General features: G+C 45.0%; 2 protein-coding genes across 2 annotated transcripts; both read right to left on the bottom strand.

Moving 5' to 3' along the window:
- Positions 1-3,453: 3,453 nt before the first annotated feature.
- On the bottom strand, positions 3,454-9,682 carry LOC112468706. The gene is made up of 4 exons (XM_025038000.1): positions 9,608-9,682; positions 8,507-9,245; positions 7,225-7,397; positions 3,454-3,532 (listed from the first exon to the last, which is right to left on the bottom strand). The coding sequence occupies exons 1-3, from the start codon at positions 9,680-9,682 to the stop codon at positions 7,327-7,329; spliced, it is 885 nt and encodes a 294-aa protein (XP_024893768.1). The 3' UTR covers positions 3,454-3,532; positions 7,225-7,326.
- A 3,652-nt stretch (positions 9,683-13,334) lies between these two features.
- Positions 13,335-16,115, bottom strand: LOC112451919 (larval cuticle protein A2B-like). The gene is made up of 4 exons (XM_025011826.1): positions 16,030-16,115; positions 15,311-15,479; positions 14,094-14,338; positions 13,335-13,803 (listed from the first exon to the last, which is right to left on the bottom strand). The coding sequence occupies exons 1-4, from the start codon at positions 16,039-16,041 to the stop codon at positions 13,606-13,608; spliced, it is 624 nt and encodes a 207-aa protein (XP_024867594.1). The 5' UTR covers positions 16,042-16,115; the 3' UTR covers positions 13,335-13,605.
- Between the last annotated feature and the right edge of the window lie 397 nt (positions 16,116-16,512).

Here is a 16,512-nt window from a genome sequence, read left to right as displayed (position 1 = left end):
CAAAGAAACTTCCTCTACTCGGGAAATAGGTGAGGACGTGTTTTTCCATGAGAAAACCCTCGTCTGCCTCCGTCAACGCTTGCTGCTTTCTTCTCACCGAATTCTTTATCCATCCGATACACACACTCCGGGCGCGCGACTGCATGACTCGCTCTCAACACCGTCTCTTCGATTTTTCTAGCTGCGTAAAATCGTTACGCGTAACAGAATTTAGCGAATTGTGGCGCCCTTATGAAGAACTGCCGACTACTTGCTGCACACGATGTTGGTTGCATCTTTTTATCACGTTTTTAATTATAAACCGCGTCGTGTCAATGAAGACGCGCGTTCCGAGACGCGGCGTGGAAAGAAAGATGAAGAGCAATTGTCGGCTTAAAATCGAGACGGAGACAAGGTGGGACGGGTACGGCGGCGCTGTAATGTATGTTCAGTCGTGTTTTACAAATGTCGGCGCGATATAATGCGCCTCGAACACGAATGCACGAATGTAGATGGATACTAACTCTCCCTAACGAAGTCCACGCCACCCTCGCCGCGGTACTAATTAGTGCGCCACGAAAAGGGTAATAGAACCGCGAAATTTTCCCCCGGGCCGCGCTGCCGAGCACAGACGAATACGGCGATGTATAATATGCGCGAAAATGCATTTCGCGGATGTCACGCGACACCCTGTCCGCCCTATAGATCTCAATAACGGTCGTTCTGGATGTACAAAAAATTGATGATCTCGATTTCTTTTCTCGCGCTAATTAACGTAGCTTTAATGACTCCTCGAGATGCGGCGTATCCAATTCATGGCGATGCAGCGGAAGGTCGCGAATGTGTAGAGTGCAATTTATATTACCACAATACATGGACAGCTGTGTTTTAATCTCAATACGTGTTAACGTCAATTCAATTTGAGTCTTTTAACTTTTTAGCGATAGTGGAGAAAGTTCCGTGGGATTGATGAATAAATTCAGGGTTACATCTAAACTGAATATACGGCGGCTTAGAGTTAAACTTTCGCGTCGTTTCGAAACAAAAAATACCACGATTTATTTAACGTGTTTTAAGTTTGTTATTTTATTTATCGAAAAGATAAGGACCTGCTCGATATGGCTCTCGCGTTGTGCACGAGCTTAAAATGACAAGTTTGAATCTATTGTAGACGTAGATATTCTGTTTTGCGACCTGTCTCTCCCTCTCGTCTTCGGAATGATTCCCACGTCCCGATCACCCGAATCCACCTCGCTTCTCCACTGCTCACGTCGTAGAGTCTGAAACCAGATAAAGTACGAAAGAGCTCTCTCGTAACGAACCGTTAAACGGCTTCCCCGGCTCGATAAGTCGCCTTCCGAGATCAAGAGAGTGAGAAAGAGAGAGAGGAAGATCAACCCCATACCATCCCGCTCCATTGGCGCTATTATCCCCCGATCTTGCTCGAGACACTCGAGTTAGCCCTCGAGCTTTCCGCGACGCGTTTTGATCATCAAAGGTATAAGAGTGACGGCTAGTTAAGCAACACTGCTTGAAATTTCGGGCCCTTCTCTCCCGAGAATGGACTTTCATCGATCAATCAAAATATATTCTGTTTCACATCTCGACGGAAATATCTTTAACGGCAGTTCATCGGACCGTATACGCGAGTAATCATTTCCGTAATTTATCCATGTTATTACACGTAACTAATCTGTGTCAACGTTGCGCAATAGTTGCCTGACATTGATTTATTTTGCTGGCTTGACTGAAGCGGACTAATCCCCGCCACTTGCCGTAACGGATAAATCGTCGCGTTCGACAGATTATTTCGTCTAGTTCATTTAACGATTACGTATATTGTCGTATACATCTCGCTTCCGCGTGTGCATTTCGCGCGGCGGCGAAATATACCGAGAGAGCGCATTTATTCGGAATGCGGCGCGCGTCGCGATTTCTCCAGGTGAATCTCAGCCCGAGCAATACAAATGTCTCGAAGGAATCGAGAACGCGTATGTATACAAACGTATTCTAAGCTCGAGAGTCATTCCCGTAAAGGATTAATGTAGTTACTCCGCGGGGACGCCACAGCGCGCCCGCGCTGCATAATGCAACATTCCTATGAAATCTCCCTTTTGAACTCGGTTTTCAATCTGCTTTTTTTTTTTAAAGAAAGATATTTTCTCGGTAAAAATATCTTTTGCAACAATTTCAACAATTGCACACAAGTTCAACTGCAATTTTAAACATTATATCTTAAATAATTTTATGTGTAAAGTGAAAAAACATTTCGCAAGCCGATCAAAATATAAAATTTTATTACGTTTCTTTATCGCAGTTAATTTGTTTCCTTAAAAATTCGCTGAGGATCGAGTGTATCAACATCTTTCTATATCGAGCTTGTTTTCTTCTCGAGTGCGCTGCGTCTCGATATTTTCGTTTGGCGCGCCAAACTTTTTCCCAATTTAACGTTTAATCGCACCGTATTCCTTCCGTGCACCGGAACAGCGCGAATTGCCGCGCAGCTAAAGCCCCGAAGTCTGAATCTGAGGGATAACGCGAGACCGTTTTCTCGAGCGGGAAACGCGTCTCGCGCTGCGTCTCAGATCTCCAGTACCGTGGGACTCGCCTTCGTTTCAGCAGCAGCAGCAGCAGCAGCAGTAGCAGCAGCAACAGCAATAACAGTGGCGAGAGGGATCCCATATTGCAGATTGCGAGGCACAGGTACCTATCTTACATGTGTCGCCGCAATTGCGAACGTCTGAGTGTCCGTCTATCCGTATCACTGTTGTCCTGCGACGTACTCGTCCTGGCGTCCTGGGCCAGAAGGAAGGCGAGAGAGGGAGAGAGAGAGAGAGAAAGAGCGGAGGCGTATATACCGCCGCGAGATATATAATAGAACGAAATCAAATAGAATGGAAACGTCGCGCGTTCAAGATATCTCTTTGTATGTCTTATGATTTGACGGAGTGTCGTCCTCTCGCCTCTCGCGTCGCGCGTCAGACGTCACAAACGTCTTAACGGTGACTAAATTGGCACTTGTCGTTTCTCACCAGCGGCTCCGGCTTTTCTCGATTCCGCCTCCGATACTTTTCTGCAAGCTTCTTCAACGCGTTTTTCCGCGAAGTCTCTCAACTTGCCAATGCTTCGGCAATTTACGAAAGATAAATCCTCTCGGAGAGAAGAAAACGCGGAAGATTAAAAGAGCACACCACCGACTGGAAGCACGGCGAAGTCGCGAGGTTGACGAGGAAACAGCGCGCGCACGTGCCGTAAAAGAGAGGAAAGGAAGCTCCGGGAGAAACCAGAGAGAAAAGTGAAAGATACACGCCTCGCACAGGAAAATACGTATCCGATGCCAACTAGCGCTGACTATCCCCGAGGGAACGAGGAACGACTCGTAAATACTGTGTTAACAGGGCGTACTTACAGGGAAGAAGAGAAAGGAGTTCACTCTGTGGCGCGTTCTCTCGAATTACTCGACTACATACAGTTCCAGTTGCAAATCTGAATATATAGAGCCATCTTATCTGTTAGATGCCGTAGGTACGATTTGTAAATATGTTTGCAGCTCCTGAAAAATAGAATATTTTGGAATAAACTCTATGTTGCAACTATAGCACATTAATAAGATTTTAAACGATCAAAGAATTTATTTAAAAAAAAACTGGAAATATCTTTCGACTGAGAAAATTATTTAGAACGTCTTATATCTATTTATGACGAAGAGAAATTAAATTTAATATAATAACATAAAAGATGCATTTAAGAATTTTAACGATTATCTTTATATAGATAAGATAGGTAACTATGATTTGTAAAAATATTTGAAACTTGAAAAAAGCATTTTTTGAAATAGACTCTATGTCACAATTATAGCACATCAATTTAATAAGATTTAGATAAACAAAAGAATTTATTAAAAAAGAAAACTGGAAATATCCTTCGATATAAATTTGAGATAATTATTTAGAACATTTTATATTTATTTATGACAAAGAGAAATTAATTTTAATATAATAATTAAAAGACTTATTTTAAAAGTTTAATAATTATCTTTATATAGATTCTATATAATATCTTTATAGATAATTTGAGAATTTCCGTTACATTTCTGTCGCTATAAAATTATAATCTAATTCTACAATGATAGTTTTATGACCCGTGGTGAAGAGCTTATTTAATCCAAATAGAACTCTTAAATTTAATAAAATTTAGCTCGTTAAGGCCAAATTCAATAAAGTCGCTTCCAGGAACAGCTCAATTGGAATTGATACGTCTTCACAATATATCCGCAATATGTTTAAATTTATCAGTTTAATTAATAAACAACGGTAATGAGAATGTAAATACGGATACTCCAGATATCCTATATAAATACGGAAACGGTGTTCTGTATAAAGAACGCGCCCCGATTTAGACATCCAAGTGCCCGACTGAGCTGCATTCTTTAATTAAGTGCAACTGCACAGACACACACGCGCGCGCACGCTGTTTTAGGTATCTCTGCAGGTGCAAAGCGCTTTAGGGTGCAACTCCGGGAGAAGACCGCAGGAACTCATTTCGCGGCAGCAACTTTATGGAGATCGATGCTTCGGGAAATAAAAGCTTCGGTATAACAGGGGGCCCACTCTCTCCCTAGAGTCTGGCAGGCTCGCTGCCAGAGCGGGATGGAGCGCCATGGGATTTGCTTATTTCACTACCCGTCTACCCTTCTCCTCTCTTTTCGTCTCTCTATCTCTTTCTTTCCGTCGCCCCTCCTGTCTCTCTTTCTCCTCTTCCTACCCGTTCAGTGTCCCTGTGAGTTTTACTGCCGTCTTGCTTCGTTTCGGGGACCATTCTCGATTCCTATGGCGCACAATCAAAGTTACCGATGAATATAAATGCCGAAGCTAAAAGCAGTCAACTCGAACGTCACGCGTTGACATTTCCGTTCGACTCTCTACGAGGAAGTCAACGACCTATCATTTTCCTTTTTAACGAAGCAATTTCTACGTCTCGCCGTAATGCACCGCTGAAATATTTCTTTGTTTCGCGAATCGCGAATTTATCGGATTAAAACAATCACCGTGCATTGCGATGTATTGCAAAAAGGGGACGTGTTACTTTCGCAGCGAAGCGTGTGGCCAAGACTAATAAAGTAAACTGGAAACACACTCTCTCTCTTTCTTTTTCTCGCGTTTAACGCATTTTATGGGCCAATTTTATGTCTGAAAGGTTAGCGACGCGTATAAATGGCAGGACTAGGACGTAGTCAATTTGACGCCACTCTCCGGCAATAGACTTCTCTTTCGATTCTAAAGAAGCCATCGATCTTTCCGCACACTCAACGCCACCGCCGCGCCGTTTGACCCGCCGCACTTGTTCAATATGTCATCGACCGAGAATCTCGGTAAATACAGTATAATAAAAAATATAAGAAGACTTTTTCTTTTTTCGCGGCATCGAACATGGCAAATAAAAAAAAAACAATATGACACATGAAGAGGTCAAAATAATACAGACTTAGAGGCACTTTTAATTAAAAATTAGATGAATTGAGTAGCCTTAGGCTGCGTTCCACTTACCGCTCACAACGCTCGCGAGCATCATTTCGTCCTTGTTTAACATTTGACAAACAACAAGGATGAAATGATTCCACGAGCGTTGCGAGCGATAAGTGGAACGCACCCTTACTAATATGTAAGCGTTGACTTATATAATCGTTGCCTAAATATAATAATAATCAATTATATCGTATTGTAAAGAGCAAAACAAATTCTTACTATCTTCAAGTATAATAAATTTCTTCAAATTTCCTTCTTTAGTTTTCAAAGATTTATTCTTTGCAAATTGAATCTATAACAGTTTTCGTGTACAAAGATTACTATAAAATTTTCTTTCTTCTAAAACGAATTGCGATCATAAAAGTGAACACGACGGCGGAAACGAATGACGTAATATTTTACATCCTATTCCATTGCAACTTAGCGTTTACTTACACTCAATATCGACATTGCGATAACTGTATCATCGTAAATCATGTGTATATGTGGACTTAAGAATCCATGTGCCGAGAAAATAAAACCATACGTCGATAGTTCAAGCTTAAGAAAGGCAGCTAATAAACAGCCTTCTTTACTCCGCTTTAAGATGTCTTACAGAAAGATGTCTCAATAATCTTGCAATATTATGTGCAAGATGAAAATGCATGTATTATGGAACGTGAAATGTATTTGAAATATCTTACCCGAATACGAATGTGCGACGGAGTTTCGAATTACCTCGCATTATTAACGCGTTTCGCCTGCATGGTAAAATCCCTTACGGGCGCGATTGAATCACTCGGATGTCGACGTGGACATCGCCGAGAAACGAAAGAAAGAGAAAGAAAGAGAGAGAGAGAGAGGGGGCGGAAGAGAGCGCGTTAAGAACGTAACGGCGACAAATGACGTGTCGGCGAACTTGACTCTACGACAAATCGACTTGTCGCGGAATCCTATTGTTGCCTGCTGCATGTTTTCCCGAGTCCTTTCCCTTTTTGCCAGAAATCCGATCAGACCTCGTTCTACCGTCGAACCCGAGCACTCGGGAATGCTTGCTTACTCCGCGTTTCGTTCGATTACATTTCTGTTGACAAAAGACGCCGTACTTATACATATAATATTGTCATTCGCCGAGAACATCGGAGAACTTATTGAGTATTTTAATATTTTTAATTCTGGATAATCGTCGAGAGTGTTACGAAGCGCGATCTTAATTGATATTCCAAAATTAACGACAACCACTCTCTTTATTTTCAAACTGCTCCAAATATGATGAATATTATTGTCATAACTGAGCGAATCTAAATTATTAATTTGAGTGTATCAGAAACAGATAATTTAGTCATCGTCGAAAAATTATTCAGGAGAATCCTCGTCTGGGTCCAAAACGCCTCGAAAGTTTTCCCCAATCAAAATCTTTCGTTTTAATCGAATCTCAACGCGGAGAGCGCTAATGCAAACCTCGCTTGTTCGACAGCATTCGAGAATAAAATTCTATAAACTCTCTTTTCTATTCCTCGTATCCTCCCCTTTCCCTTCTTCCCCCCGCTGTTTCCGGAACCTCGTTCTTACGTTTCACGTTCGGCTGGCCCTTCGCTGACCACGCTCTTTCTCACGAGGCTGCCGCTCCTACAGCCGGTACCCCGAAGCTTCCGGTCCGAAATTTCCGGCTTAAACTAAGAGCTAATAGCCCAACCGGAAACCCCGCTGTATTTTTATCTCCTTCGCCCGCTAAACTTACCATTTTCCTGTGTGTTTTCTCCCAACTTCATGACAGATTGCCCGGCTGGCCAAGATTCGCAGATGGGATTACCGCCTATCCTCGCGATCGAACCGCTTCGCACTATCGCCTAAGCACTCTCTGCAAGCTGCTGAGACGTCTATTTGCGCCGCCGCCTTGGCTGTATTCAATACCTAGACAGATCACGATCATTATCCTCTTACCTAAGTACAACACGTGGGCGATAAACCTGAGAACTAGAACGCCCATCGAATCACGGAGGGAAATTACGACCGTATTGCGAAATGTCATCAACGGCAAATTAATCTGTCTTTTCCGTAAATAATTCCGCGTAGATATCTCGGTTCTGATGTCTATTCGTTATTGAAGGAAAACGGATCCCTTTTCTCACGGAATCATTTGGCACGGATATATTTTTAAACTGTCAAGTTGGCCCATTAACGATTGCTGCAGCTATTTAAGACAAACTTCGAACGATTCAATTAGTAAGGTATTAATAGGTAATGCGACATCGAAGGCTACTTACGATTGTAGGAGATAAAGTCGTCTCAGCGAGATCTATTCGGCGAAGGGACGGGAAAGAGGGATAAGGAGAGGAGGGGAGGGGAGGGGAAGAAGAGAAATGGCCCAAGTTGTCGGTGACAGAAAGAGATGCGCCACCGTGTACTCGCAGGATCGCAGTCCTGAGAGACGGATTGAATATTCCAATGCACCGAGAGGCGATCAATAAATAGACGCGATTCCTAGGGAGCTATCCTACGGAAGCCGGCCCTCCTATCCATTACCGATCCCTATTCAGAGCAAGGACGATGACGATTCCTCGAATGACGAGCCAGATGCACCGGCTCTCCGGGCGCTGCTGTATTCTGCCCGCCTATTAGTATTCAGGCGACGACGTGACGTGCCGCGGTAATGACGAGAATGTAAGACGGGTGCAAGAGGAATAGCGCCGACGCGTGTTAACAATATTCGGAAGGACCGCGGTGTATAGGCGGCGCTTGATTATTATTATCGCGGAAATGGGTTATCGCGGAGACCAGGTCGTCGAACTGTGAAGTAAAGATAAGGGCTCTCGTGTCTTAGCGCGAATCCTAAATATTCGATCGCAAGTGCATTCCGCACTTTGCATTGAAATATTGAAACTTTTAAGGAAACTGGAGTCCGATATTTTGCATGCAAACGTGTGTGGCTGTCTGTCGGCAGAAATTAAAGTTGCATAAATCGGGGAACTGTCTCTTGATTGCGGCGACGAGTTCACTGACTTTGATCGTATATTTCGTACCTTTCGAGGGACGTTGATTGCCAGACGACCCGGATTCCCTTTCCTGAGCGAGTGAACTTCTCAGGGTAGATTGGCTCCATGTACCGGCGCGAAACGACAGTTCAAGATTTCTTTCATCCGCAAACGAAGGCGTCTCGGTAAACTTGCCCGCGGTCAGAGCTCTCCCCCGTTCCCTCAATACGAAATGATCCAGGAGATTCAGGTATTCCGTCTCCAGCTTCGTGGCCACCGACGACGAGTACGTGCCGGTGTGGTTGCCGTTGAAAAAATCCAGAAGATCGTCCCCGACGCTATCCTCGTGTCTCGTCCTCGAGTCCGGCGTGTTTAATTGAATGTAATTCAGCACCACCTCGCCCGGCGGGTAATTCGCCGGGCCGTATCGCTCCCTCAGGCTCTCCTCGACGGTCTTGTAACGGTACGAGTTGTAGGTGCACGTTATATCCACCACCGGCAGCTCGATTCGCGTCGCCACGAAGGACGACGAGTGCTGCGCCAGCGGGACCGTTTTTCTAACGGGCCGCTGCTGCCGGTCGACGGACTGCACGGCACGCGGCACGGTGGGTAACGAGAGAACGGTCCGCGTCAGGCACACCAGCATCCTGGACTCGGAATTGGAGTTTAACAGATCCGGCAACTTGGGATAGTGCTGGACCAGATTACGCCTGCCACGTCGGGCGTCGTCCGCGCTTTCCATCAAGCGGCATCGCAGCGCCTCGAGTAACTTCCGAGGATGCCGCAGCTGCAAAATTTCCAAAATCAGGATAAGCACGCGCGACAAATAAACGCATTTCGAGAGACGAGGTGACAAAGTGTGTGCGCGCGCGCGAACCGCGCTCTTACGTTTTAAACTTCGATATTACCGGGAGACACGGTCAAAATGATTAATGAACGTGTGCGTGTCACACTTTCTTTTTTTCAATTAGTTGCCCGCCTTTAATGCATCGTGTCCTTTTACACACACGAGCGGGGGGGGGGGGGGGGGGGAGATTTGTTTTCCCCGGTATTTAACCTACATACCCGGCGGCGCAATAAATCATTACTGCCCTTAGACGAAAACAATTCGTAGGTGCAATTTACGATCAATTAATCTTGATCACGTACGACAAGCGTCTGCAGTTGTACGAGCAGCGGTAACATCAGGATCAAGCCCAAAATTATGGCGGAAACGCTTTCCATAGTTGTAGCCACCAAGAAATCTCGTGTTGCACGCGGGACGTGGGTCGGATGATGACGACGGGTCGTTCGCGTTACCAATGCCACAGCACACATCTCGCAGCGCGGCCCGTGCCTGGTGCAGCCGTCATCGCAGCCGTCAATTTTGATCGGTGTCGCACGGGTCGTGATTGGAAAACCGCGGCATGTTAAACTTTTCGGCGTGCTGTGAAGTGCGACCCCAATTTTTCGACACGAATGTGAAGTAAGTGACGAACGACTGTCGATCGTTCGTAAAAATATTACGTGTGTGTATAAACTACGTGTAAGGGCCAAAGCACATATGACACTCGTAGTCGTGGACGTAAGTAAGGGCCAAAGCACATATGACAGTCGTAGTCGTGGACGTAAGTAACGCACAAGCTTTGGCGTATCCTGATTTGTCAGGTCGAGGACTACGACTGTCGTATATCGCTACGCCATGTTATGTGCTTTGGCTCTAACGCACAAGCTTTGGCGTATCCTGATCTGTCAGGTCGGGGTCTACGACCGTCGTATATCGCTACGCCATGTCCTAAGGGCCAAAGCACATAACATGGCGTAGCGATATACGACAGTCGTAGTCCTCGACCTGACAAATCAGGATACGCCAAAGCTTGTGCGTTACTTACGTCCACGACTACGACTGTCATATGGCCTAATACGATATCGTACAGTTATTGATCCAATTAAATCGAATTCACAGAGTCAAACGCTGTCGAAGTATGTCGATTGATCCCAAAAGGTCGCGCCGCGCCGCAGCGAAAACCGCGAAACTCCCCCTCCCCCCCCCCAACCCTCTGTTCTCCAATCGTTCTCCGCAGAGCAAGTCGCGGACGGCTCGTGGCCTCAATGGAACACGCGCGGAATTTGGGATTCCATTATAGCATAATAACTCACAGAGAGAGATTCGGCACGCCGGAAGAATGGAACGACGCGCGGGGCGCGTCTCTATAATAGGATGCAATTTAGACGCGGTCGAGACGGACAACGCCGCATCCTGCGAAGCGTAAATCACGGCCCGGCGTACGGCGTGGGGGGCCCCGCGGGGGGTCGCACGTGGGCGGGCGGCGAGCCACGAGGAAAGTGGAGGGTGTAGAAGTGCATATCTTAATTACAATATTCCCACGGGCGGAACACGGGGACCCTCGCCGGCGCTTCGCCGACCACCGTCTCTCCCTCGCTCTCTTGCCTCGTACATCCTCTCCCCCCCCACTCCCCAACGCCCCTTAGACTTACCCAGGCAGCTTGTAGGAATTTAATTAATTTGCCAGTGGCGAGCAGGCTTGCTCCTTGTCGCCACTCTGAAATATTGTATCCTTCCCACCCTTTAAAATCCGAGCCAGCCGCCGGCGCCTTTGCCCTCCGGCGCTCGCAATCCGCGCTCGGTCACCCCCCTCCCCCCCCTTATCTCGCTCGTGTTTCCCCTTTTCTTTATTCTCTTAATGGATACGCGCCCTCGTGCCGAGTTATAGATCAGGTACGTTTGCGGCTTTATTAGTTACGGCCGGAAGTGCTGAGAGACGCGGAGAGACGGTTGAGCAAAGCTGAAACTTTCGTTGTCTGTGTATACCGTTCGCCGGCCTCTCGGCACGAATAATAAGCGTAAGTTCGTGCGCGCGCGAAAGAGAGAGAAGAGAGAGAGAAGTTCTCTCCGAGATTTCGCGGAAAACGAAATACTTGAGAAACTCGGAACTTTCTTCCCCGGAAGACTCCGCGGGAATATGCCACACGGTCGACAAAGCGGAAACACCCTCGGCGGCCGGGTGCTGCTGGCGGACACACGGTGAAAATCTTTCGAAGTGGCCGCGGCGCGAAGAAACGCGACGTTATCTAAACATTTATTTCGCAAGTACCATTATGGTATATTTATTTGATACTTTATTCGAAGTATTAAAAGATTTCTTATTTGAATTTTCAAGGAAAAAGTCGGTCTCTCGACTTAAGTAATAATTCTCATGGCACAAATGTCCTTCGTTACACGTTTACAGCAGGTTACAACAGCGTCGTTTGAACGTTTTCCGTTTACAACTTCCTGGATTCTCTCCACCGTGGGTGGAGTACATATATGTTTCCAGATGTTTGGGGTTCCTCCGAAGTTCCAGGTTTCGCCGAGTACCGGATTTACCGCAACTTCCCGATTCCCGGCAAGTTTTGGGTCTCGCAACTCCTCCTCGATGGGCGATAATCACACGACGTTAAGAACTGCTGCGTCGCGGGGGATGAAATTTCATCGTTCCGAATCTCGCGATATTACCCTACCGAGCAGCGCGAGCACGTATTCTCAAGCAATTCTGATAGATTGACGTAATAAAATAATCAATATCCACATTTAATTGCAATACATTAATTAACGGGATGAAATACGATGAAATTGAAAGATCTCGTACTTTATAGAGTTATAAATGTCCCCCCCCCCCCCTCAATAGGCGTCTAAGGGAATTAATTTCGAACCGAAGACGAGACGTCGCGATATATATAAAGACCGGTAGACTAATCGATACCGCTTGTTAGTTCTGCTTCTACATCAGTAGGGTACATATTTACTTGTGTATGACTTCGTGCTTGATGCACCCTTCGTATCGCGGTATGGTATTGCGTTATACTATACGCCTAAATTACCATGTACATGTTTAAGCTTCGTCGGATAGCATTGCGCGATATTGGAAATTACATTGACGGGATTCACGCTGATAGAATATAAACCCAAGTTCTATCACCTTCAATAGAATATATTACACGGCGTTACATTTTCGTGAAACACGATTCCGCGAACTGCTGAAGAGCTCGGCTGCGCGACACTGAGAGGAAAGGATGGGGACGCATCTTCAGCCCTTTAAACGTCCACATAATACTTTTTAAAACTTCTCCGTTAAATTTTATTTAAGATAATAATTAACGCGTGAAGATAATAACTCGATGAAGAAGAAAATTCGTTTGATTAAGATTACCTTAACGACGTTAAACGCAAGGAGTTATATATGTCCAAAAGACTACTGGATCTTGGTGAAGCTATCGAGGATTTTCGCTGAATAATTTATCATCGTTGCGCCGATCTCAGATTGCGGCAGGGAGATTAGGCCAAACGTTTAGTCGTTAGAGTGGCCCCGGCGTGTTACGACGGCTGGTCGAGGAGAAAAAAAAATAATCGTTTAACTAGGTGAAATGTGTGCGGAACGTGGCAGACGGGACTGGGCTTAGGAGGATGGCAGACATCGGAGGGCGCAGACCGACGACGAAAGATGGATGGCGGCGGAAAAAAGCAACTAAGCAGCGCGTCTGCCGTTGAAAAGCTGAGAATCTTGATTCGGCTAAGCGCGAATGCCCCGGGCGCGCTTGTAAAAAGCCCCCGCGGAACGCCCGGAAATCCTTTGGTCGCGCCATTAACGGTGATTTCTCCTAAGCCCCCTCTTCCCGCCGGATCCCCTTCCCTCTTCCCCGTATTCTCTCGTCGATGTCAACTCCATTTCGACTCATCAAGCCGTCATTCATCGATCACTCGAGACGCGGCTCTTCTCGCGACGTTTGCGCGTCAAAAGTCCTACACTTTTACGTCGCATTGTTAGCGGTAAATTCGATTGTTCTATTCTGCGCTTTAATTCCGAGCAGGTCATCAATAAAAACCGAAGACGGTCGCTTTACCTCTACCGAAGAACTTTATTTTGAGACGCTCAAGTGCCAAGTATCTCGCGTTTCAGCATAAATAAACGATATTTTCTCTGTATACATATAATCTACATTTTTCAGATATATCTTCTTGTATATTTCATAAACGATTATGCGACGCGAAATGCGTGAGGAGATCGTGATACGCAGGAGGACGAACGGGGATTATTTCCGGCCGTGTCTCGCGAAGGGAAGCCGAGTAACGTCAATCGAGGCAGAACCACCGCTGCTTGGGTTGCTGCTTAGTGAATTTTCACGACACTGTCGCTGCCATAACCGTTCGCGACGACGGTCTGCGCGCCATAGAGGGATCCCGATCTGACTCCTAGTCCCAGTCCAAGACCCACCAGTCCCGAATTCGCGGCGACGACGTTCGTCGCGGCCAGCGTGGATCCGGAGATGAACGGCTGTCTCAGCAGGGGCGCACCCACGACAATCGCCTGCATGATAAATGTGCGTGAATTTTCAGGGACGTAAAGCATTTTGCAGCAACTCTCTCTCTCTACTTTTTTTCTCTTTCTCTCTCTCGAGCGCTCGATTTAGCGTACAGGATCTCCCGTCGGTATCGCATTTTCTTTGACAATTTTCGGTGAGAAGGAGAGCCCTCCAAATCTCTCCTCAAATCGAGCAAAGAATCCCACGATAGATCTCTCTTTCTGTCTTTCTATCACGCGCGGAGACTAATGGACCGAAGGGAAAAAGCGCTCAAAAAGTAACTCAATTTACCAACCTGCGGGCGGACCGCAACCGGTGCTGGTGCAGCTGCAGCGATCACGGGGCGCACTGTCGCTGCTGCAGCGAGGGGTGCGGCGGTTCTAACCGTGATGCCGGGTTCCCGCTGCACGACCGCGTTAAAACCGTTGATAGGATCGGCCACGTAGGAGACGGCGCGCCGGGAACCGTCGGGCTCGATTAAGCTGTAACTTCCGTGAACTACGTCGCCGTTGCGAGTCTCTTCCTGCGCCTTGTTGTCGCCTTGAAAAGTATAACAGAGAGTAAGTACGCGTTTATAATACCTCGAGAGCGAAGTTCCGCGCTACGCGCTCACGGAAAAGCGCGTATTGTCCCGACCGATGTTTTAATTTAAGTTCCCCGGCAAAGTTCCTCCAATTCTAATTCGATGAAGGAAACCCGATGAACGGATACAACAAATAGCTGAATTAAGAGATATCGACAGGAATTCACTCTTGCGAATTTGGAACGTTTGGAAACGTCGTTTTGGCTTAACTTCTCTCTTAATTACGAAGTCTTAAACCCGGACACTTTCTCGTCGAAATAAGATTCGATTATACGCTGCTATTGTTTGCGACTTTTAAATTCAAGCAATTTTCATTCAATGTCACAATTATTAATTTTTAATCACTTTTAATAAATGAAGTCAATATCTTTTAACTAGCTACTTAAATAACATTTTGTTATTTTTAACTACCACCATGTGTGTCGAAATTTATTATTTTAACTCTATTGGTAAATTATCAACGACGTTTAAAATAACTCAAATGGAGTATAATTTGACATTACTGAATTTAACAGTGTATACTCTTATTTTAGATAAACAATTTGACAATTACACAGTTTGAGTCATCTAACAATTACAGTTAAATGGTTCATAATATTCTCAAATTATATTTTTCAATTAAGGAATATAAGTAAAAAATTAGCTTTCTGCTCCTGTCCATATCAAATCTCTCTATCAAATCTCGCTCTATCATACGACTCTTGTTCTTATTCTTATCTTTTTCCTTATTCTTAGATTAAGTTGTATTTTGTTTTCACTCTTGCTCAGATATTTATTGTATCGTCAAACAAAAACGCGCGTGTATGACGTGTAAATTGTACGTGGAGTGTCCGCAGTGTATTGAGTTGAGTTCCATAGGTTTGCTAAGCCCAGATGATTGCGCGGATCAGTCATCCCTGCGGGATACGAATTATATTGCGGGGACGCACCAGTGAGACCATCTGCCACGCTATATCGAAAGCTATATCGAGGAGAATCGTAGTTTTCGGCTCTGATAATCGTTGCTGCTGGCTGTTGCGCGACGGCTACTGCAGTTGCACCCGGACTAACGATCCCAGCACGGACGACAGCCAATAAGGCAGCAAAATAGCCGATAATCTGCGCATCAGAAATGAAACGTTAAATATATATCATCGACTTGATAATTAAAGATGACTTCGTCTCTGATTAATTTAATGGACGATTAATTCAACCGGCAGAATCGTTCATAGTAAAATTTGAAGTATAATTCGTCGTCTCTGACCTTAAGTCTTTTTTTCCATATGTCAGATGACAAAATATTAATCATTCTATCGTTAATTAATAAGCCAATTGCAATATATCTTTCCGATCGAAGTCACTCTGGCTGAATAAATATTCAGGCACTGTAAAAAATGCAACAATATAATGTAAAAAAACTTCATACTGATTAATATTATCAAATATTTTAGAAGTATTTTTGCAAAGGTCAAAATCGCGAAAGTTAATAATTTTTTTACTAGTTTCTTATTATTAGCTTCTTAACTTTACCAAGGTTAGGTTTCAAATTATTATTACCGGCTTATAAGAATTGACGCATAAACGTGCTGCGAACAGTACAAGTGCAGCTTTTCAAGCGAATAATAAGCGAAACAACGATTCTTAAATAACAAGATGTGTGGAGTATTACTTTGCAATACATGACGATCACCGCTGCTGGTATCTCGGTTACTCGTTAAACGACAAACGACTGCAGTGGACTGCAGACTGCATGCTTCGTCGGCTTCGGGACGGTAGATTTTATACCGAACGAGTCCGGCCGTCCCCGCCCTGCGGATGCTCCTGCTCCTACGTCTGTATATCCTACACCCCACTTTCATCGGGGTCACTGCGTACATTACTATGCGGATTATACATATAGATAATATGCATCGTATACCAAAAATACCAACGTGGACTGCGATCTATGCGATATTATACCGATGAAAATTCCAAAGGCATCGTATGAACTGGATAGTACAAATATCTGATAAAAAAAGACAGCTTTTTTACTAAATTTAAAATTCTCTCGAGGGAGGAGAACTAATATTTCCTCGGCAAAATTAAAACCGCATATGGAATCTCTGTCAGACGGGTTGAATTTTTATGTTACATATATTTGTCTTTGATATGC

This window comes from Temnothorax curvispinosus, unplaced genomic scaffold, assembly GCF_003070985.1.
Source record: "Temnothorax curvispinosus isolate PA1 unplaced genomic scaffold, ASM307098v1 QBEX01000258.1, whole genome shotgun sequence".
Taxonomy (NCBI): Eukaryota; Metazoa; Arthropoda; class Insecta; order Hymenoptera; family Formicidae; genus Temnothorax; species Temnothorax curvispinosus.
Note: the sequence above shows the minus strand (reverse complement) of the source record. Positions and strands in the feature narration are given on the sequence as shown.

Coding starts and splice junctions, on each gene's coding strand:
- LOC112468706 (XM_025038000.1), bottom strand. CDS start 9,682: ATGGAAAGCGTTTCCGCCATAATTTTGGGCTTGATCCTGATGTTACCG. Junction 9,246..9,607: donor TACAACTGCAGACGCTTGTC/GTACGTGATCAA, acceptor GAAATTTTGCAG/CTGCGGCATCCTCGGAAGTT. Junction 7,398..8,506: donor CAATCAACGTCCCTCGAAAG/GTACGAAATATA, acceptor TGATCTGTCTAG/GTATTGAATACAGCCAAGGC.
- LOC112451919 (XM_025011826.1), bottom strand. Junction 14,339..15,310: donor CGTGGCAGATGGTCTCACTG/GTGCGTCCCCGC, acceptor ATACTTTTCAAG/GCGACAACAAGGCGCAGGAA. Junction 13,804..14,093: donor CGGTTGCGGTCCGCCCGCAG/GTTGGTAAATTG, acceptor TTTATCATGCAG/GCGATTGTCGTGGGTGCGCC.